The 15,733-nt window shown below is 39.1% G+C and overlaps 1 protein-coding gene across 15 annotated transcripts in view; it reads right to left on the reverse strand.

Annotated features, from left to right (window-relative positions):
- MYBPC1 (myosin binding protein C1) overlaps nt 1-15,439 on the reverse strand; it is a 79,988-nt gene extending 64,549 nt beyond the window's left edge. For 14 of the 15 annotated variants that reach the window (XM_090272632.1, XM_090272629.1, XM_090272623.1 and 11 more), the window contains exon 1: nt 15,316-15,438. In XM_090272632.1, the coding sequence (XP_090128758.1) occupies nt 15,316-15,334 (19 nt within the window). In that variant the 5' untranslated portion in view covers nt 15,335-15,438. Of the gene's footprint in view, nt 1-15,315 lie in introns of all 15 variants that reach the window. The other variant, XM_090272618.1, reaches the window with a different exon arrangement.
- Between the last annotated feature and the right edge of the window lie 294 nt (nt 15,440-15,733).

A 15,733-nucleotide genomic window follows, 5' to 3' on the forward strand; every position in this document is an offset into this window, starting at 1 on the left:
TGGATCTAGGCTTTTACACATTTTTTTCCCATAAGTGGTTCTTTCCAAACCAAGAGCAAATGCCTCACAATGAGGGGTGTGGCCCAAGGGTCATCACCATTCACCGGCCAAGCGCCCTGCTTCAGTCTGGGTGGGCTGGAGTGAGCACAGAAGGACCAACTTCAGGGCCACAGAAATTGAGAAAGGAGAGGTGCAGGATTGCCAGGATATAGCAACGTCTTCTTCCATCACTAATTTTTTGTGCCAGGTATAAACTCCAATTTATTGTTCAAGAAAACAGTTTTCATTCAGATGACCCTAAACAAGCACACTACTATTTACTAATTAGGGAGAAAAAATGACTCAGTGGAAAAAAAACACAACCTTTCAGACTGGCACATGAGAACGTGGCAGGATGTGATGCGGCTTAAAGACACAGTGAAAGACAAGTGTTCCTTAGATGGCGTTAAGAGAAGTGCTTTTGTTTCTTCGCCACATCATGGAAAGACTCTTTAGTGCTAGAGTCTACCGGAAGCCAAAGCCCTCGGTCAGAGCAGTTTATGTTTAGAGATCTGAGTGCAGAGGTGGAACTCGAACATTGACCTTGTAGCTTTGGGTGAGCTGATACAGTGCCCGGGTATCAGAAGACCAAGTGTGAGAAGCCAGGTTCTCTGACACGCAGTCTTCTGGACTGTTGCCCATGGCCTGAGGACGTCTTCCTGGCTCTCCCAGCAGACAGGTTTTGCCGCCCTCCAGTTTCTTTTTCCCACAGCTGCAGGGATTACTTAGGCCACAACTGGGTTTCATCCTGTTATTTTACACAAGAGAATCCCTGTTACCTTTTGGGTTAGGTCTGCACTCTTCAGGTGAGAGTTCAAAGCCACGGTCAGCTGGCACTTCCTTGCTCTCCTTCCTGAGGCCCCTCTTCTCCAGAGCTGGTGTCTCTTTTCACCTTCTGACCTTTCTGCTACTAAGAGTGATGACCTTCCCAAGAGACCTTTAGTTTTTTCTCTATGTAGGATTTTGTCAGATAGACCTAGGTTTGAATACCGACTCTATACCTTATCGGTTGTGTGACCTGGTGCAATTTCTTAATTTCTATCAGCTTGGTGTCCCCATCTGTGAAATGAGAATAGTAAGATAAATGACCTTCTAGGGTGCTAATCCTGGCACGTAGATAGAGCTCTATAATTTACAGTAATGACTATTACCACTACTGTCCTATGGCAAACTTGGTCTGTCTTTTTGACATTTCTCTTAAGACTCTCAGAGCTAATTATTTCATTCTGTCCCTCTCCCTTATTTTCTTGGCATTCTGGACCACATCATAATACATTCTTTATTAATTAATTATTTTTAAAATATTCTTCAGCTGTCTCTATTTATTTATGTTTTTTTTTTCCTTCCCACCTAAACAAGGACAGGGATCTTTCATTACTTTCCTCTCTCATTGCTACCTCAGTTTACTGCTGAAAACACATGAAATGACAAAAAAAATTAAGAAGGGCTCCTTCGGTGATTGTGTATAAATGATCAAATTGCCATGCTTTCTCAGCATCTTGGTAAGCAAAGGCCTACTTTGTAAGGGAAGCTGTGGTTGCTTAAAATCCTGTTTTGGAAGTAAGGCCAAGGGTGAATTCTAGTCAAATGAACAAAAGGGAATCATCCTGGACACTGAAACTATAAACGTGCCCTGAACGTGAATTCTCCATGTCCACTGTGTCTGCAGCCCCCATGTTCTGTGTAACAGACCCCAAATCAAACCAAAGTGAGAGTTTAAGGAACTTAATTCAGCTTCCAAGAAGTCCATAGAAAATGGGTCATTAACAGTCAACTGCACCAGACAGTCAGAACATAGAATATTAATGCGGGTACATTTTTAGGATGGTTGCAGAAAGTAAAAGTAGAAAATTGTGTGCCTACCTGGTAGGTAGACAAAGCCAGAACTTTTTCTTCTGAAAATCATAGAAACTCTGTTACTTTACAGCCAGCAAAGGAATAAATAAAGCACAACCACTTTTTGCACCCACTGCAGGCAGGACCTTATATATGTTAATTCTTATAATCCTGCAACTCTATGAAGTCAGTACTACAGCTATCCCCATTTTGCAGTGGTCCCACAGTTCATGATGGATGGAGCCAGAAGTAAGCTGGTGGACTTCTCACAGATATTACTGCTATTTTTTCCCCACTGAACTGATTGATTTTATTGTCATGGCCACATAGCGTTATACGGATGTTGTCCTGTCTGTAGGAGTGGAGAGTGCTTTAATTTCCTCACTACACAATGGAAATCATAGCAGAACTGATCTCAAGCATTGCTGGCAGGAATGACAGAGTTCCTGCAGGGAGAGGGAACATAGTTCACACTGTATATGTTTTATCTTTTCATGGTTATCATCATCATTATTAGAATTTTACTCTGATACACCTGTGAGGATGACACTCGGGTCCTTCCACACATGCCACCTGCTAGGGATTGGCCTTATTTCAAGGTCTGTGGGCCATGCCATGTTTGAGCATGTTTGGAACTAGGGTGGGAGATGAGGAAGCATCTGGGAATTGAACAGAGGAGGTAGGCCTCTCACTATCCTGCTGCAAAATGGTAATAATTGATTTTGATGAAATTTACATGCAACATATAGAGTTTGTACAACATAGGTAACTTGATCAATCAATCAATCCTGGGGGACAGAAAAGATAAAAAATGAACTCTCCATCGTTTTCAGGGCATTTGAAACAAAGAGTTCCAGCTGTCTTAAACCTGGAGAGATGGGAAACCGGGGGTGGCTAAGGCCAAACAGCACATGACTGAGACGGAAAACAAACCCTTGCAAGTAAGCCTCTGGGCCCCAATGCTCTCCTACTTCGATTCATACCTTCATCTCTGACTTGGCCCATAGCTTCATCCACTCTAAAAATAATTAGCCTGTTCCCAACACTCACTGGCTGCCTCTATTACAATAATTCATTCATAGCCGTTTCCACAGGATCCACTGAATAGGGACCACAAAAAGAAGCCCCTGTGCAACCAGAATTCATTAAACTCCCATTATTAATTAAATAAGGGGAGGGGTTTATAAAGAAAACTAAGATGAGATGCTGGTGTCTAAGAAGCTCACGGGTAAATGAACTGCCCTTTCAATCCGTGTGCTTGTCAAACCAGGTAGCTTTGCTCTCTCAAAACATTTGAAACGCACCACCTTGAGGCCCCTCTGGTGGTCCTGAAATGCAGTGTGCATACAGATCACCTAGGGATTTGGTCAAGTGCAGATTCTGGCTCTGGGTTCAAGATCCTGCATTTCTAACAGGCTCCCAGATGATGATGCTGCTGCCAGTCCCGGACACACACTTTGAGTGACAAAGCTCGGACGGTGCCCTAAATATCATCAAGTTCTCTCCATTTCAAATGTGATCATGAATGTGAAAGGATTTACAGTAGATGCAGACTTCTTCTCTCTTTGATCGCAAGCTTCTTGAGGACAAGGCCTGTCTCCTTCTTTTCAAATTCTGCACAGCAGGTGCTTTATAAATATAGTTGACTGGCAGCCTGTTCCTACAGCACAAAAGCCCCTTCTCCTCACTGCCAGAAAATGAAGAAGTGGCCGCTGGCACTCCAAGGGCAGCTTTCTTCATCTGTCTTACCCACAGGGAACACTATGTCTCCCATTGTGACCCTCCTGCTGGCTGTATGCTCACAGGCAGTCACCCAACCCCATTACTTATATTTCTTCTTACTGTCAACACTTTTCTTCCATTTATTAACAAGGTCAGGGAAGCAATTAGGGTTACAGTTTTGGCCATCAGTGACGGAACACCCATTGCCTTTCTAAGGAATCCCATCTTTCAAGATCTGGGCTACATTTCTTAGCAAAACCCCTCAGGACAAACATGCCACCTCCGCTGTACACTCGCTTAGCTTTGCTGTGACTATCAGAAGGCACCTGGTCTTCGGAAGCTCTTGAGATTTTCCCTCTAATTTTCCCTTTTAAGATTAAGAGCAAATAGGTATTTATTCAGGTGAGGACTGTACATCTGATTATTCCAAAGCAGAGGGCAAATTCCACGCAACTTTTCTGCCAGGTGAATAAAGTTGGCTTTTGGCCTCCCCGCCCTCATCTCATTGTCTCTATGAGAAAACATACCAACAGAATGGATGAAAGAAGTAGGTACGTACAAGTTGCTGTTTATAAACTTTTTTTAACAAAAAGAAACCAAGGTACTTTGAAAAATGAAGCTCAAGGAACTGTTTTAATGAACAACCTGAAAATTAATTGGATTCTCAACCAGCAACTAAAGCTAGCTCCTTCCTCCTTTGGCAAAGGCAGCTATTCTTTGATCCTATCTAATTCACAGATATAGACTTTCCCTCTGCAACCCTGAAATGTTTTCAAAGGGCTTGAGCTATTTATGGTAGATTTTTCCTATGACCACCTACTGTAAAAAGCACAGGTATGCCATCAATGGCAGGCCTGCACAGGGGGTGCCAGGGCATTCTAACTGACGGGCACTGGTGGCAGCTATTAAATAGACAGCTCTTATGTGGCCTTTGTGTGCTTTTGAAAGACTGGGAACCCAGAACTCCATAAATGGGTTTCCCATGCCATCCAGCTCTATTTTCAATGGTCAAGTGTTCCATGGTCAATAAAATAAAGGGGGGAAATTTGAAGTCTTAAGAGGTATTAACCTGCCTCTCACATGTGTGTGTCGCTGCACCAGAATGATATAAACAACCCAGCTCTCTCCTTCCCATGGGCTCACTGGCTCATAGAATACATTGCTTGACCTGCTTAAAAATATTTTATGGGCCCTCATGTGCAATTTAATTTAGCTTTTTGGTAGCATGGAGGGCACTATTACATCATGGAATATGCTATGTTGGCATAGGAAAGACAGTAAGAACATATAACAGTCATTAACCTTGAGTGATAGGATTATAGGTCTTCTTTGTGGTTTTCTGTTTGTCATCTTTTTAAAATAAAATAAAGGTACTAAATCCTTTGGTAATTCGTGGTGCAGGAAGATACTGTATGTTATTCTTAATTATTATTTCTTATTCTTGAAGTCAAATTCTCGATTTGAAATAAAATATGTGGAAGCCTTATGTATTGTAAACATTATGATGAATCAGGCTCTATCTGGCCAACTCCTGTTTTGTCATTTTTGGTAGTACAGCAAATTATCTTTCTCTTTAGAGTAAATATATCATAACCACTGTCAGGTGCATCCCCTGCTGACAGTGGGGTCTGCACTATGTATATGTTGCAGTCTCAACCTTATATGCCTAGATAACAGAATGATGGAAATTGCTTTAATATAAAATATTGTTCACATGGGAGTGTTCATAACTCTTAGAGAAGTTTTGATTATATAAATCATAAGAGTCACTGAAACAATCAGCAAACACAAATGACAGTGCATGTCTAGGGCCCTATTGCTTATGCATCAGAGATATCAATTTTGGACATAAATTAATGTTTAATTTAATGTTTTTATGGTTTTGTGCTTACTTTGTCCCCTGTTCTAGTCATCATAGGCTATACATCCTGACATTTTATACCTTGATATTTAAAAGAATTACATTTTTAGAGGCAATTCTATATTGATTTATTATAGTGATTCTCAAATTATGGAGTGGAATCCCCAAGGTCCCCTGAGACCCCTTTGGGGAGTCCATAAGTAAAAACTATTTTTAAAATAATGCTAAAACATTATTTGCCTTTTTTCACTCACATTCTCTCCCAGATATGCAGCAATGTTTCCATATGATATATGTGTAATGACACAATGCTCTGACAGCTAATCAAACTTAGGTTGTGTATTCTTATGTGTAAAAATTTTTATCAAGTTAAATTCCTGATATAGTAAATATTGATAGATATAATGAGCAAAACAAGTGCTTTTTAATTTCCTCAATTATTATTAAAAGTGCAAATGGGCCTGAGACCGAAAAGTTGAAGAAATGCTTAGAATTTATTGCAAATCTTGTTAAAAATATTTTGTGTGTGTGCTTTTTTGCTTTTTTAAAACAATAAACTCATGTCCTTTGCCTCATTTAGAAAAAATATATAGCCTTGATTAATAAAACTAATAAAACAGTCAGAATAAAAGCCATAAATTGATTAGGGGGGCAATAACTTATTTTCCTATTGCAATAATAGAAGGCAACGGTGTCTAGTATCACCCCTCCTGCTCAGAAGTCAGCTATGTAGCAACCTCACTTATTCAGACAACAACTGTTGACCAGCAAATTAAAAGGGTCTCCCAAGGGCAAGATGGAGTTGTCTCAAGCTCCTTAAGCCCCTCACCCTGCAAACGCTCACAAGAGAAAACACTCACGCAGCTTTACTCACAAGAGAAGCCCCTGACCCAAGTCCTCTGTTAGTCTGGGAACTGGCCAGGCACCCAGAGAGCAACTTTTAAGGAGGCACTCTCTCATAGGCACCGACACTGCACTTGCACAACCCTGGGAGGGAGTGCCTCCTTAACTGGGATGCCTAGGTGCCCTGCTGACACTCAGGGGACTAGCCCTGCTCAGCCAGATTAACGACCTGGTCTGGGGTCCAGAGCAAACACCAAGGGAACAGAAGGGACAGCTCAACACACTGGCTGACAAGAGTAATAAAAGAAGGCGGCAGCCTCCCAGCAAGGAATGAAACAGGAAAGCCATGAAAATTGGACACAAGTTCCAAATACAAATACTAATAGCCCATGTATTACAAAAGCAAATAATTTGGGCTCTCAGGATAGCACACGGTGTAATAACTGATACCTAGAGTTTAAAACGAAGTGAAATTATATCCATTCTACTTTGTTTTTAAAAGCAAGGAGTAATATGTCACATTTTAGGTATGTTTCTGTCTATACTATCTGAAATAAGGTTTAAGAACAAAAACTTTCAGCTACCCAGAGAATCCAGCGATTCAGAATGATCCAATCAATTTAATCCATATTTATTTACTGTGGCCGCACGTTGCCAAAGACTGTATTTTGTGGTTCTGAATAGCCGAAGTTTCATTGTGCATCAAGTATGTAAAATTTCAGTGGCTCATTATTCAATTTGATGGAATTTCCCTGAATGCACAGGGTTATTTTTTCCTCTCCTAGTCAACTTGTTCTTGTATCTTTCTAATTACGAATGTTTCAACAAAAGATGTCATTTCACACGGGAAAAGTGTTAAAATGTGATTAGTATTACACTGTAAAAAAACAGCGTCTCACTATTGGCATGACTGGATGAAAATAAGACCTTTGTTCAGATCTGATAACTTGTCTCTTTATCCTTATTCTCACATGCTTTAAAGTAAGAATCGAATGGAGGTTGAATGGCATAGCAGTGCGGGAAAATCTTCATTCACATTGAAAAAGTTTAAAACCTTTACACAGGTCAAAAGAAAATTATTGCAAAAGTGATTTGCATTGTTAACCATTTCCTCATTTAGTGCCTTACTATGCCTTTCCTGGGGTCTATTCCTGGGCTGACCATCACCACCTCACACCACTCTTAGGTGGCTACAGGGTTATCAGATAAATTCCTTAAAGGCCTTGCCCCAAGGGATCGCTGGGCCTCACATTGGGTAACTTTCTAAAAATAGAGGAAGGACAGTGTCAATGCCAGGTGGGGTCATAAAAATAAAATTCCTCAGCAGTAAACACAGCGGCACTCAATCAATCACCCACCACATCCATATGGGATGGTTGAGAGTTCTTTATGTGGTTAGCTCAGAAATATTCAGATTGGAGGAGGAGCCCCCTGGTGGGAAGAGATCTTAATATCCAACAAACCCAAGCCTGTTAACCCTCGGTGGCAGATCTAGCTGCATGTACAAGGTGACTGTTTTATCTGAGAAAGGCCACCCCGCTCAGTAAGACAGGGAACAAACAACTGTCTCACATCTGTCTAACACTGGAGAGCCTCTGCTGAACACAATAGATGTTGTGATGGCTATGATAATAACAGCAGCTCTTTTGTAATGTATTATAGACGATAACACAAGATACGGAGGTGCGTAGAGGCTGTTATGTATCTTACAGTGGTTGTCATATATTGGTAGAAATACCCTCAAATTTTATACTAAATGTGAGGCATTTAGCACCTGTAACAGACAAAATTTCTGAGTTTGCTGCTTTAGAGGGAAAATGCGGTTCTTATTATGTGCTAAGTCCTGTTTGAGCTTTTCATCTGATTTATCTCATTGCATTCTTACAAAGACCCCATGAGTTAGGTACTATTATTATTCTCATTTACAGATGAAGAAACTGAGGCATATGAAGTGTAAGTAACTCAGTACTTATGCAACTGGACTTTCAACTGTCTAGAATGGTCTATGAATAGTATCTTTGTTTATATCACGATGTTTAATAGTTAATATTATTTATTTAATATACATCAAAAGCCAAAATATATACTATATATAGAACAAAACTCTAATGCCATCAAACTTAAAAAATGAAAAGTTAAAATGGGGAATTATCCGTCGGCAGCAGTCCGTCTCGAGAGACGATGGTGTAGCTTCTTAAGAGTCTATCTGCACCGCCGAGAATGGTTGTGCAGTCCGACTCGGGAGTGACACGGTATCTGTCTCCTCCCGTGTTGAACCGACATCTTGCGATGACGCTGGAGTGTCCTCTCCAGTGAAGCTGAAGCTACAGAGCCTGGGCAGGGTGATATGGAGGGTCTGCTGTTGCCCATGCAGCAGACCCCCCCTCTCTTCGCAGCTGAAGGATCCAAGGGAAAGACGGAGTCAATACAGCTTGGCTTCAGGTGCGCCGCAGGAGTTGCCGGTGTTGACTACAACGTCAAACCGCCTTAGGGACTCCGGCTCCGGATTTTCTGTCGGGGTTTACTCCCTTAGCCTTTCCCCTGAAGAGGTATGCCGCAAGGCAGCGGAGGTTTTTTGGAATCAGAGTTTTCCTTCACTGATGTGCTCTGACTGGAAGATCGAACCAGCGACACTTAGCTCGCAGGCCGACGCTCAATCCACTGAGCCAAACCAGCCAGGGTATGTTTCAGGAGTATGTGTATAACAAAATATTGGTTTTAACATGTTTTTGTATATCAGTTTCTGAGCAAGACATTGCACATGTGTTACACAGTTTAATCATACAAGAAATGGGGAATTATACACATAGGCAAATATTTAGTTATAAGCAGAGAATTCTGTTGTAAGATATATAATATTTTATAGAAGGCAGAAGCTATTACCTAATTCAAGCCAAAACTGCCTGAGAAAATTTTTAGAAGATCTGATGCTATTTAGAGGAAGAATTAAGTAATATTGGAAAAACAAATGTTTAGCCCCAGGTTCTTGTAAATGTCTAATGTACAAGACAAAAATGAAAAACGGAAAACATTGACATATGTTTGGACATAAGTTTAGATGTTATATTGATGTGCCAACTACTCATTAAAGGATTCCTAAGAGAGTATAAGAGGGCAAAAGTCTTACCAAAGTGGATTTCAGGCTTGAATCGCTGAGGGAGGGGGCAGTGCTAGGAGAGAGTTAGACACAGACTGTGACAAGGATGCAAAGAACAGTCACTCTGCTTGGGAAGGCACAGTGAAAGTCAGGTTACAGGTAGGTTTCTGTGAACTCACTTTAGAGAGAGAAATAACATGGGAATGAATGATCCTGGTCTTTCTCTCTGCCAAATCAACCACTTCACACCAGTCTGATGGAATCCCAAACTTCACCGTGGAAATGCACATAAAAGCACAGGAAGAACCTGCCTGGTCCATGGAACACTCTGAAATGTGGTTCGTTGTCTATCTGTGTGGCTGTCCCAAACAAATGAGCTCTTTGTAAATTATAACGGGGTCTATCTATGCAAAGGAGACTTGGGGGCAACAAGACAGTATCATCACTGAAGTTTTGAGGCTGTCTTTGTAAAAAGCTCTGGGGGCAGAAGTACTGTTCTCTCTGGTGATGAGAGGTTTGCATACATGTACCAAATTAAGCGATAAAGTTTCTTTTTTCTTTTTTCTCACAATTTTCTATTCCTTAATCATTGTACTTTCAAATTTTAGGGAACTGCAATATTCTGAACCATCCAAGGACTCCTGCAGAAAAGACATCTGTTCCCATCACAAACTGACATAGGGTAAAACCAAAGAAAGAAGAGATGGCCCTATCCCCTAGGCTACACATGTGAAATTAGAAATTTTCTGCTTATTTTTCATTGCTAGAGCTTTAATCCTGTTCTTTGTTACCTAACACACCCCAGCATGTCTAGAGATGAGATCTAGAATTACTACACCGGCTGCCAAGAGTATTTTGGGTCTATTAATATAGGTTTCAGAGCCTAATTAAAGAGGGGTGCAGACAAAAATAGAAACTATTAACAATAACAAAAAATTTTCTCTGTGTGTCCATAAAGAGCCTACAAATAAATTTGAAATTCAACAAGCACCAGAAATTTCAGCAAAAATAACAAAAATGTTTTCTGGGGCTGTCAAAACAACAGCACTTATTTCTTTTCATAGCAGCCTCTTCCCACTACTCTCTGAAACTTAAAAAAGTATATATTTGCTCATGGAAGTATCACAAAAACATTGTTCTATATTCTCTCAAGTTTTAAAAATGACTGTTTTTAATTAATTAATTTATTTTTTTGCCCAAGCATTTTTGTTTGTTTCTTTCTTTAAAGCGACTTCAGCTTGGGTAGTTTGTTTCAATATTCACGTCAGTTTCAGGGACTTTGAAATTGGTATAAATAAGGAACTCTGTACATTGTTCATAAGGAGTTTAAAATAAAATGTTTCAAGGCCATGCCTCATGGAAATAAATAAAATGAACCATTGAGAGAACTAAGAATCGTTAAGCACAATAATACACTTTTTTCTTTTGCTCGGCTCCTTCAGACCCGCCAGAGCACCGGACCTCAACCTTTGCTCCTTTCACGGACTTTCTTACTTGCCGACCTCGCGGCTGTTTGAAAGGTCTGGGGGAGACTTCTGACTTACTGGATGAGAAGTGAGGATACAATTTGTTTCTCCCAAGTTTTTTTTTTAAAGCGATATATTTAGGGTGCTTGAAAGGAAAGAATTGGCCAATCCTTTATTTATCTTCCTAACAGGTGCAGTCCGGACAGCCATAAAATCAGGCTACTGAAAAAGAATGATTTTGCCAAGTATGAAGTCCCTGTAGTGTGCATGTGCCCTGGAGTATTCTTTCTGACAACAGGCAGCTCAAATCTATCCCATACTGCTCCAGTGCATCATAGCGATGTTTTTGTTTTTTTTTCCCCCCCAGGGGAAGAGAAATATCATGGCATTCATTCATACTACTTCTTTATTCCTCCTCCATATCTTTAACTTGGTTTAAATGAACCATTCTAAGTAGAATAGTTGCCTTTGAAAAAATACCTCCTCCCTCTTCTCCCATTCTTTCCCTTATTTCCTGCAAATTAACTTTTTCCCAGTTTGAGAGAAAAGTAATATCTTATACGTAAGATGACTTTTCTAAAGACAAATTTATTTTGGTGCTTGAAATAATCCACCCAGTCTCATGCAGGTAGAAAGTGAAGGTCAAAGAGTAAATATAAGAAGGTTCCTTTTCCGATGATGATTAAGCCTTGGGCAAGGCTGAGAAATAGGCAAGAGGTAATGAATGCTGCTCTATGTTGGGGTAGTTTGAGGACTTAGCACTATTTTAAACTGCAATGAAATCTCTAGGGAACCAAGAAAGAAAGATAACAAATGAAGAATTCCTTGGACTTAGGAAAAAAAGTTATTCTCCATTACTGTCTCCCACCTATTTCTACTGAAAAGGGCCGAGATAGAGTAGATAAACAGGTATTGCATGTTGATATAGCAAAAGAATCTGTTGCAACAATGCCATGCCTTTGACTCTTGGAGTTGTTAGAATGGCCTCTTAAAATTATGGTCATAAATGGAGATAGGTCTTTGCATATGTTTGAATTTTCAAGAAGAGATCTCACATGGATGATGAAGAAATGACAGTGTGTCTCCCATGGGTTTTTTAATGGCAAACAAACAAGGTTTGCCTTTTTCCTGCAAGTTAAGTACATAAAATATAAAAGGGCCTGATATGTAACAAAAAGTGAAATTCATGTTGAAGCTTTAGCTTGGTGTTTTAGAAGAAAGTTTTCCTAGTATCTTTAGATTTTGATAGTTAACAATTGTTTAACCACATTAGGAACCAGGCTTTATGGTATTAATTATCACAAACTACAGAGATAAAATTCTGAAGAATCATTTTGGGGGTGTTTAAAAGCCATTTACAGTATTTTTAAACTATCAGAGACTCTACCACAAAAGAAAGGCTTTTGAAATTTTCTAATTTCATGTTGATAAAACTGCTTTTTGACAGGAAAGAGAAATTTCCAGTGAAAGGTAATTTTTTTTTTAAACGCAATAGAACCCAGGGGCAATTCACTGTAAGGGCTTTTAAAACAGAGACCATATTGAATATATTTCTAAAATCCCAGCAACTAGCTCATGGTAAGTGCTCAGGTAATGGTTGATATATATACACATGTATGCAAAACATTCCCACAAATCTCAAGCTTTTTTCCACATCTTCTCTCACTATTAGAATAGAATAACTTAAAATTACAAGGCTTCAGGTTCTACATGAATTCAAAGTATAAGGATAGGTCTTTTATCTAGAACTGGTAGTATAAAGAATATCATTCTCTAAAGAATAAATACATAACTGAGAAAGGTGGAGAGGAGGGAATGAGAAGTGGTTGCTCCTTAGAAATAATACTTTCTTTCTCCAAAAGGGGTTAACAAGTCATCTAGAATATTTCCAAGGGTCTAAACAAGGACCCAACAGTTAATCACTTCCATTAGAGTTTATTCTTGAGGCCCAGAATTACACCTATACATTTCCTTCCTCCTTAAAAGGTCCAGGTCTCTACTCTGTCAAGACCCAACCACATGAAAGTCCTCAAACTGAGCCACTGTGGGTTGGGAGGCAGTTGACAGATACATCATTTGCCACTTCAGGTGCTGAAAACTCAGCCTCTTTCAAAGAGTTGCCAGGTCGTCCTGGATCCTAGGAGGGCCAAACAGCCCATGTATTCTATCAAGAGTGACAGTAAGTGGTCCTGTCCTTCCTGAGTGTGGTTCTCTCCACTGGGGAAGAGAGAGAATATGACCTGTAGGGGCTACAGGAATCTGTCCTTCGGGAATGTTTCTGCAGATTGAAACGACTCTGAAGAACTGGTTTGGAGGCAAGTTCTATTCTTGAGGCTAGCTTTCAGAGGGATGTTTACATCAAACAAAACCAACCCCAGCAAAAATGAAATCAGTTAGGAGAAAGTACAAGGACGAGAATAGTTCCCGAGTTGACACAGTCCTTCTGTTCTGTTGAATACAATATTAAAATGCAATGATTTCACCAGGAAAACTCTTCAAGGCGCAGTTTCTTTAGGAATTAGTTCTGCTGGTAAGGATACAAATTTTAAAATCCCTGTGCTTCCTCAAAGGATTTTAAATATATCAGTAATCCCCTTTTTTATCTCCACTCCCACCACCCAAATTTAAACCAACCAAAGAATCTGTGAGTATAAAATTACTGTCCTGGGTGAGGGGACTCCTACACAGGATATCAACAGTGCTTTTATAGCAAAAGAAAATCATGAGGACTTTGTATCTGTGTTACTTTATTCAAAATATATATTTGGGGGGGAGAGCTGAAGTTATATAGTTTCCTCTTTGTAGCTCTAAAATTTCATTGTCTCTAAAAGTAGAATGGATCAGATTGAGCAGTGAGACACAAAGTAAAACTTTATCATATCTAGCAATTAGAATAATTGAATTAGCTTTATAGGCTCTACAGTCGGTCATCTTTTTGTTTAGCAGTTTTTCAGCTTTCTTGTCATTTTCAAGTGAGCTTTAAAACAACACATGCAAATTCACCCACCAAATGTGGGATAATTGAAACAATATTCTGTCCTTAGGAAACAGAATGCATTTCATCCAAATAAGCCTTGAAGAGGCTAGTCAAGTGACAGATCAAATAAAAAGGACACTTAATACACATGTAAATCATTTGCATTACAAATAAGACACTTTAGCAGGGGTTGGACTCACTGCCCGAGAGTCAGGATTAGGTTCCCATATTAATGCATGCATTTGGTGTGGTTATTTTGGGTGGAAGACTTCATCCATCATTGCCCTCTACCACTAAGTAAAGCCAACCTGTAAACTGATCACCACAGCCTGTCAACACTGGTTACTTAATTACATAAAGAAAATGTATTTCAAAGACTTTGGTTAGTATTTCAACCGGGGTTCAATGTCTAGCATCATTTTCAAGATTCTTCAAAATAATGGTTAAAAGCAGGTTTAAGAATTAAAAATGAAAAAACTAAATACTATTTTTTGCACCCTGCTAGTTTTTTTGCACTTATTTGCAGAAGTGAAAAATAAAAGTTCAGTGAGCACTAATGAAGACTAATATGAATGAAATAAAATTTTAAGCACGTTTCCATTAAAAATTAAACTAAATGTACTTGTGCTATTAATTTGTTCTTTTCATTAATCATTTTAATAATTTCTAAATCCAATTTATTTACATTATTAATTAGAACTTTCAAAGTTTAAATTTTCTTATAGAAAGGAGAAACATTTCTTTTAATGAAGAATATTTTCATATTTTCAGTTTAATTATTTCTAAAAGGCTACAAACTATGAAATTATATACAGTAAGACTCATTAAAGAATACAATCCATCAATGATATTCAAAGATATTCTTTTTCACCCAGATGTTTGATTTTCTTTCCATGCAAGAATTTAATAATATGATAACTAAATAAGTGCCAAAGACACTGATAAAATTTTTAAATGCCTGCATCTGTACAGTCTAAATATCTTTCCATGAAAAACATAGCTAACCAGAAAATACTTTCACAAATTCTTTTTTAAATCTTGATCAAATTTATTAACCATTTAAAAGAGTATTCCTAATCCCTCCCCCGCCTCCGACAGAAATTGCAAATACATGGTGAAAAATTTATGATTGAACCTAAGAAAATATGCTTGAAAATGCAACTTGTTTAACACAAGCAATTAACATCCTTAAATTACACTTTAAGAACCCCTTATAATTGAATGATAAGATTATAATTTGAAATTTCAGTCAATATTCCTTTATAAACTATCATTATCAGATACTTTCAAATTAGTACACTCTTCCTATAATTTTCCTCTGGTCTTTTCATTTTCAAGGATCTTTTCCTGAAATCACAGTGATTGCATTATTTTTATAATCTATTTTAGAAATTGGATTTGCTGAAAAATTAGTACCAAAATAAACACATTTCATTTAATAAATACAACAAAAAGATTTATAGATGAGTCTTACCCTTAGTGGGTTCTGGCATGGCCACAATAAAGTTATTCTCCGAAGAGTTTGCTCCCCTCCAGTAGTAATTGACAGAAACCCCACGGCAGTCGAGAGATGGTGCAGGTCAGTGTGACAAGCAGTTGAGCAGAAATCCTGTGCTTTTGTACGGCCTCTGACCATCAATCATGTGGCCCCGCCCCTTCTGCAGCACAAGGATGCTGGAACTTGACAGCTATGAGGACCTTTCCCACATCTGTTGTCTGCACTCTGCTCTCTCGCCTACTGGAAGGAACCTCCTATCCCTCTCATGTGGCTGATGAGAACACCTCTAACTTTCTAAATTCAGCTGCAGCCTCGTGTTCCTTCTTACTCTTTTTTTTCTCTCTCTCTCTAGTGGAGGCCAGTGTCGACTCTGGAGTGCAAAAAACTTTGCCGT

The sequence above is a fragment of the Furipterus horrens genome, unplaced genomic scaffold (genome assembly GCF_987537825.1).
Source record: "Furipterus horrens unplaced genomic scaffold, mFurHor1.1.pri manual_scaffold_4, whole genome shotgun sequence".
NCBI classification, from domain to species: Eukaryota; Metazoa; Chordata; class Mammalia; order Chiroptera; family Furipteridae; genus Furipterus; species Furipterus horrens.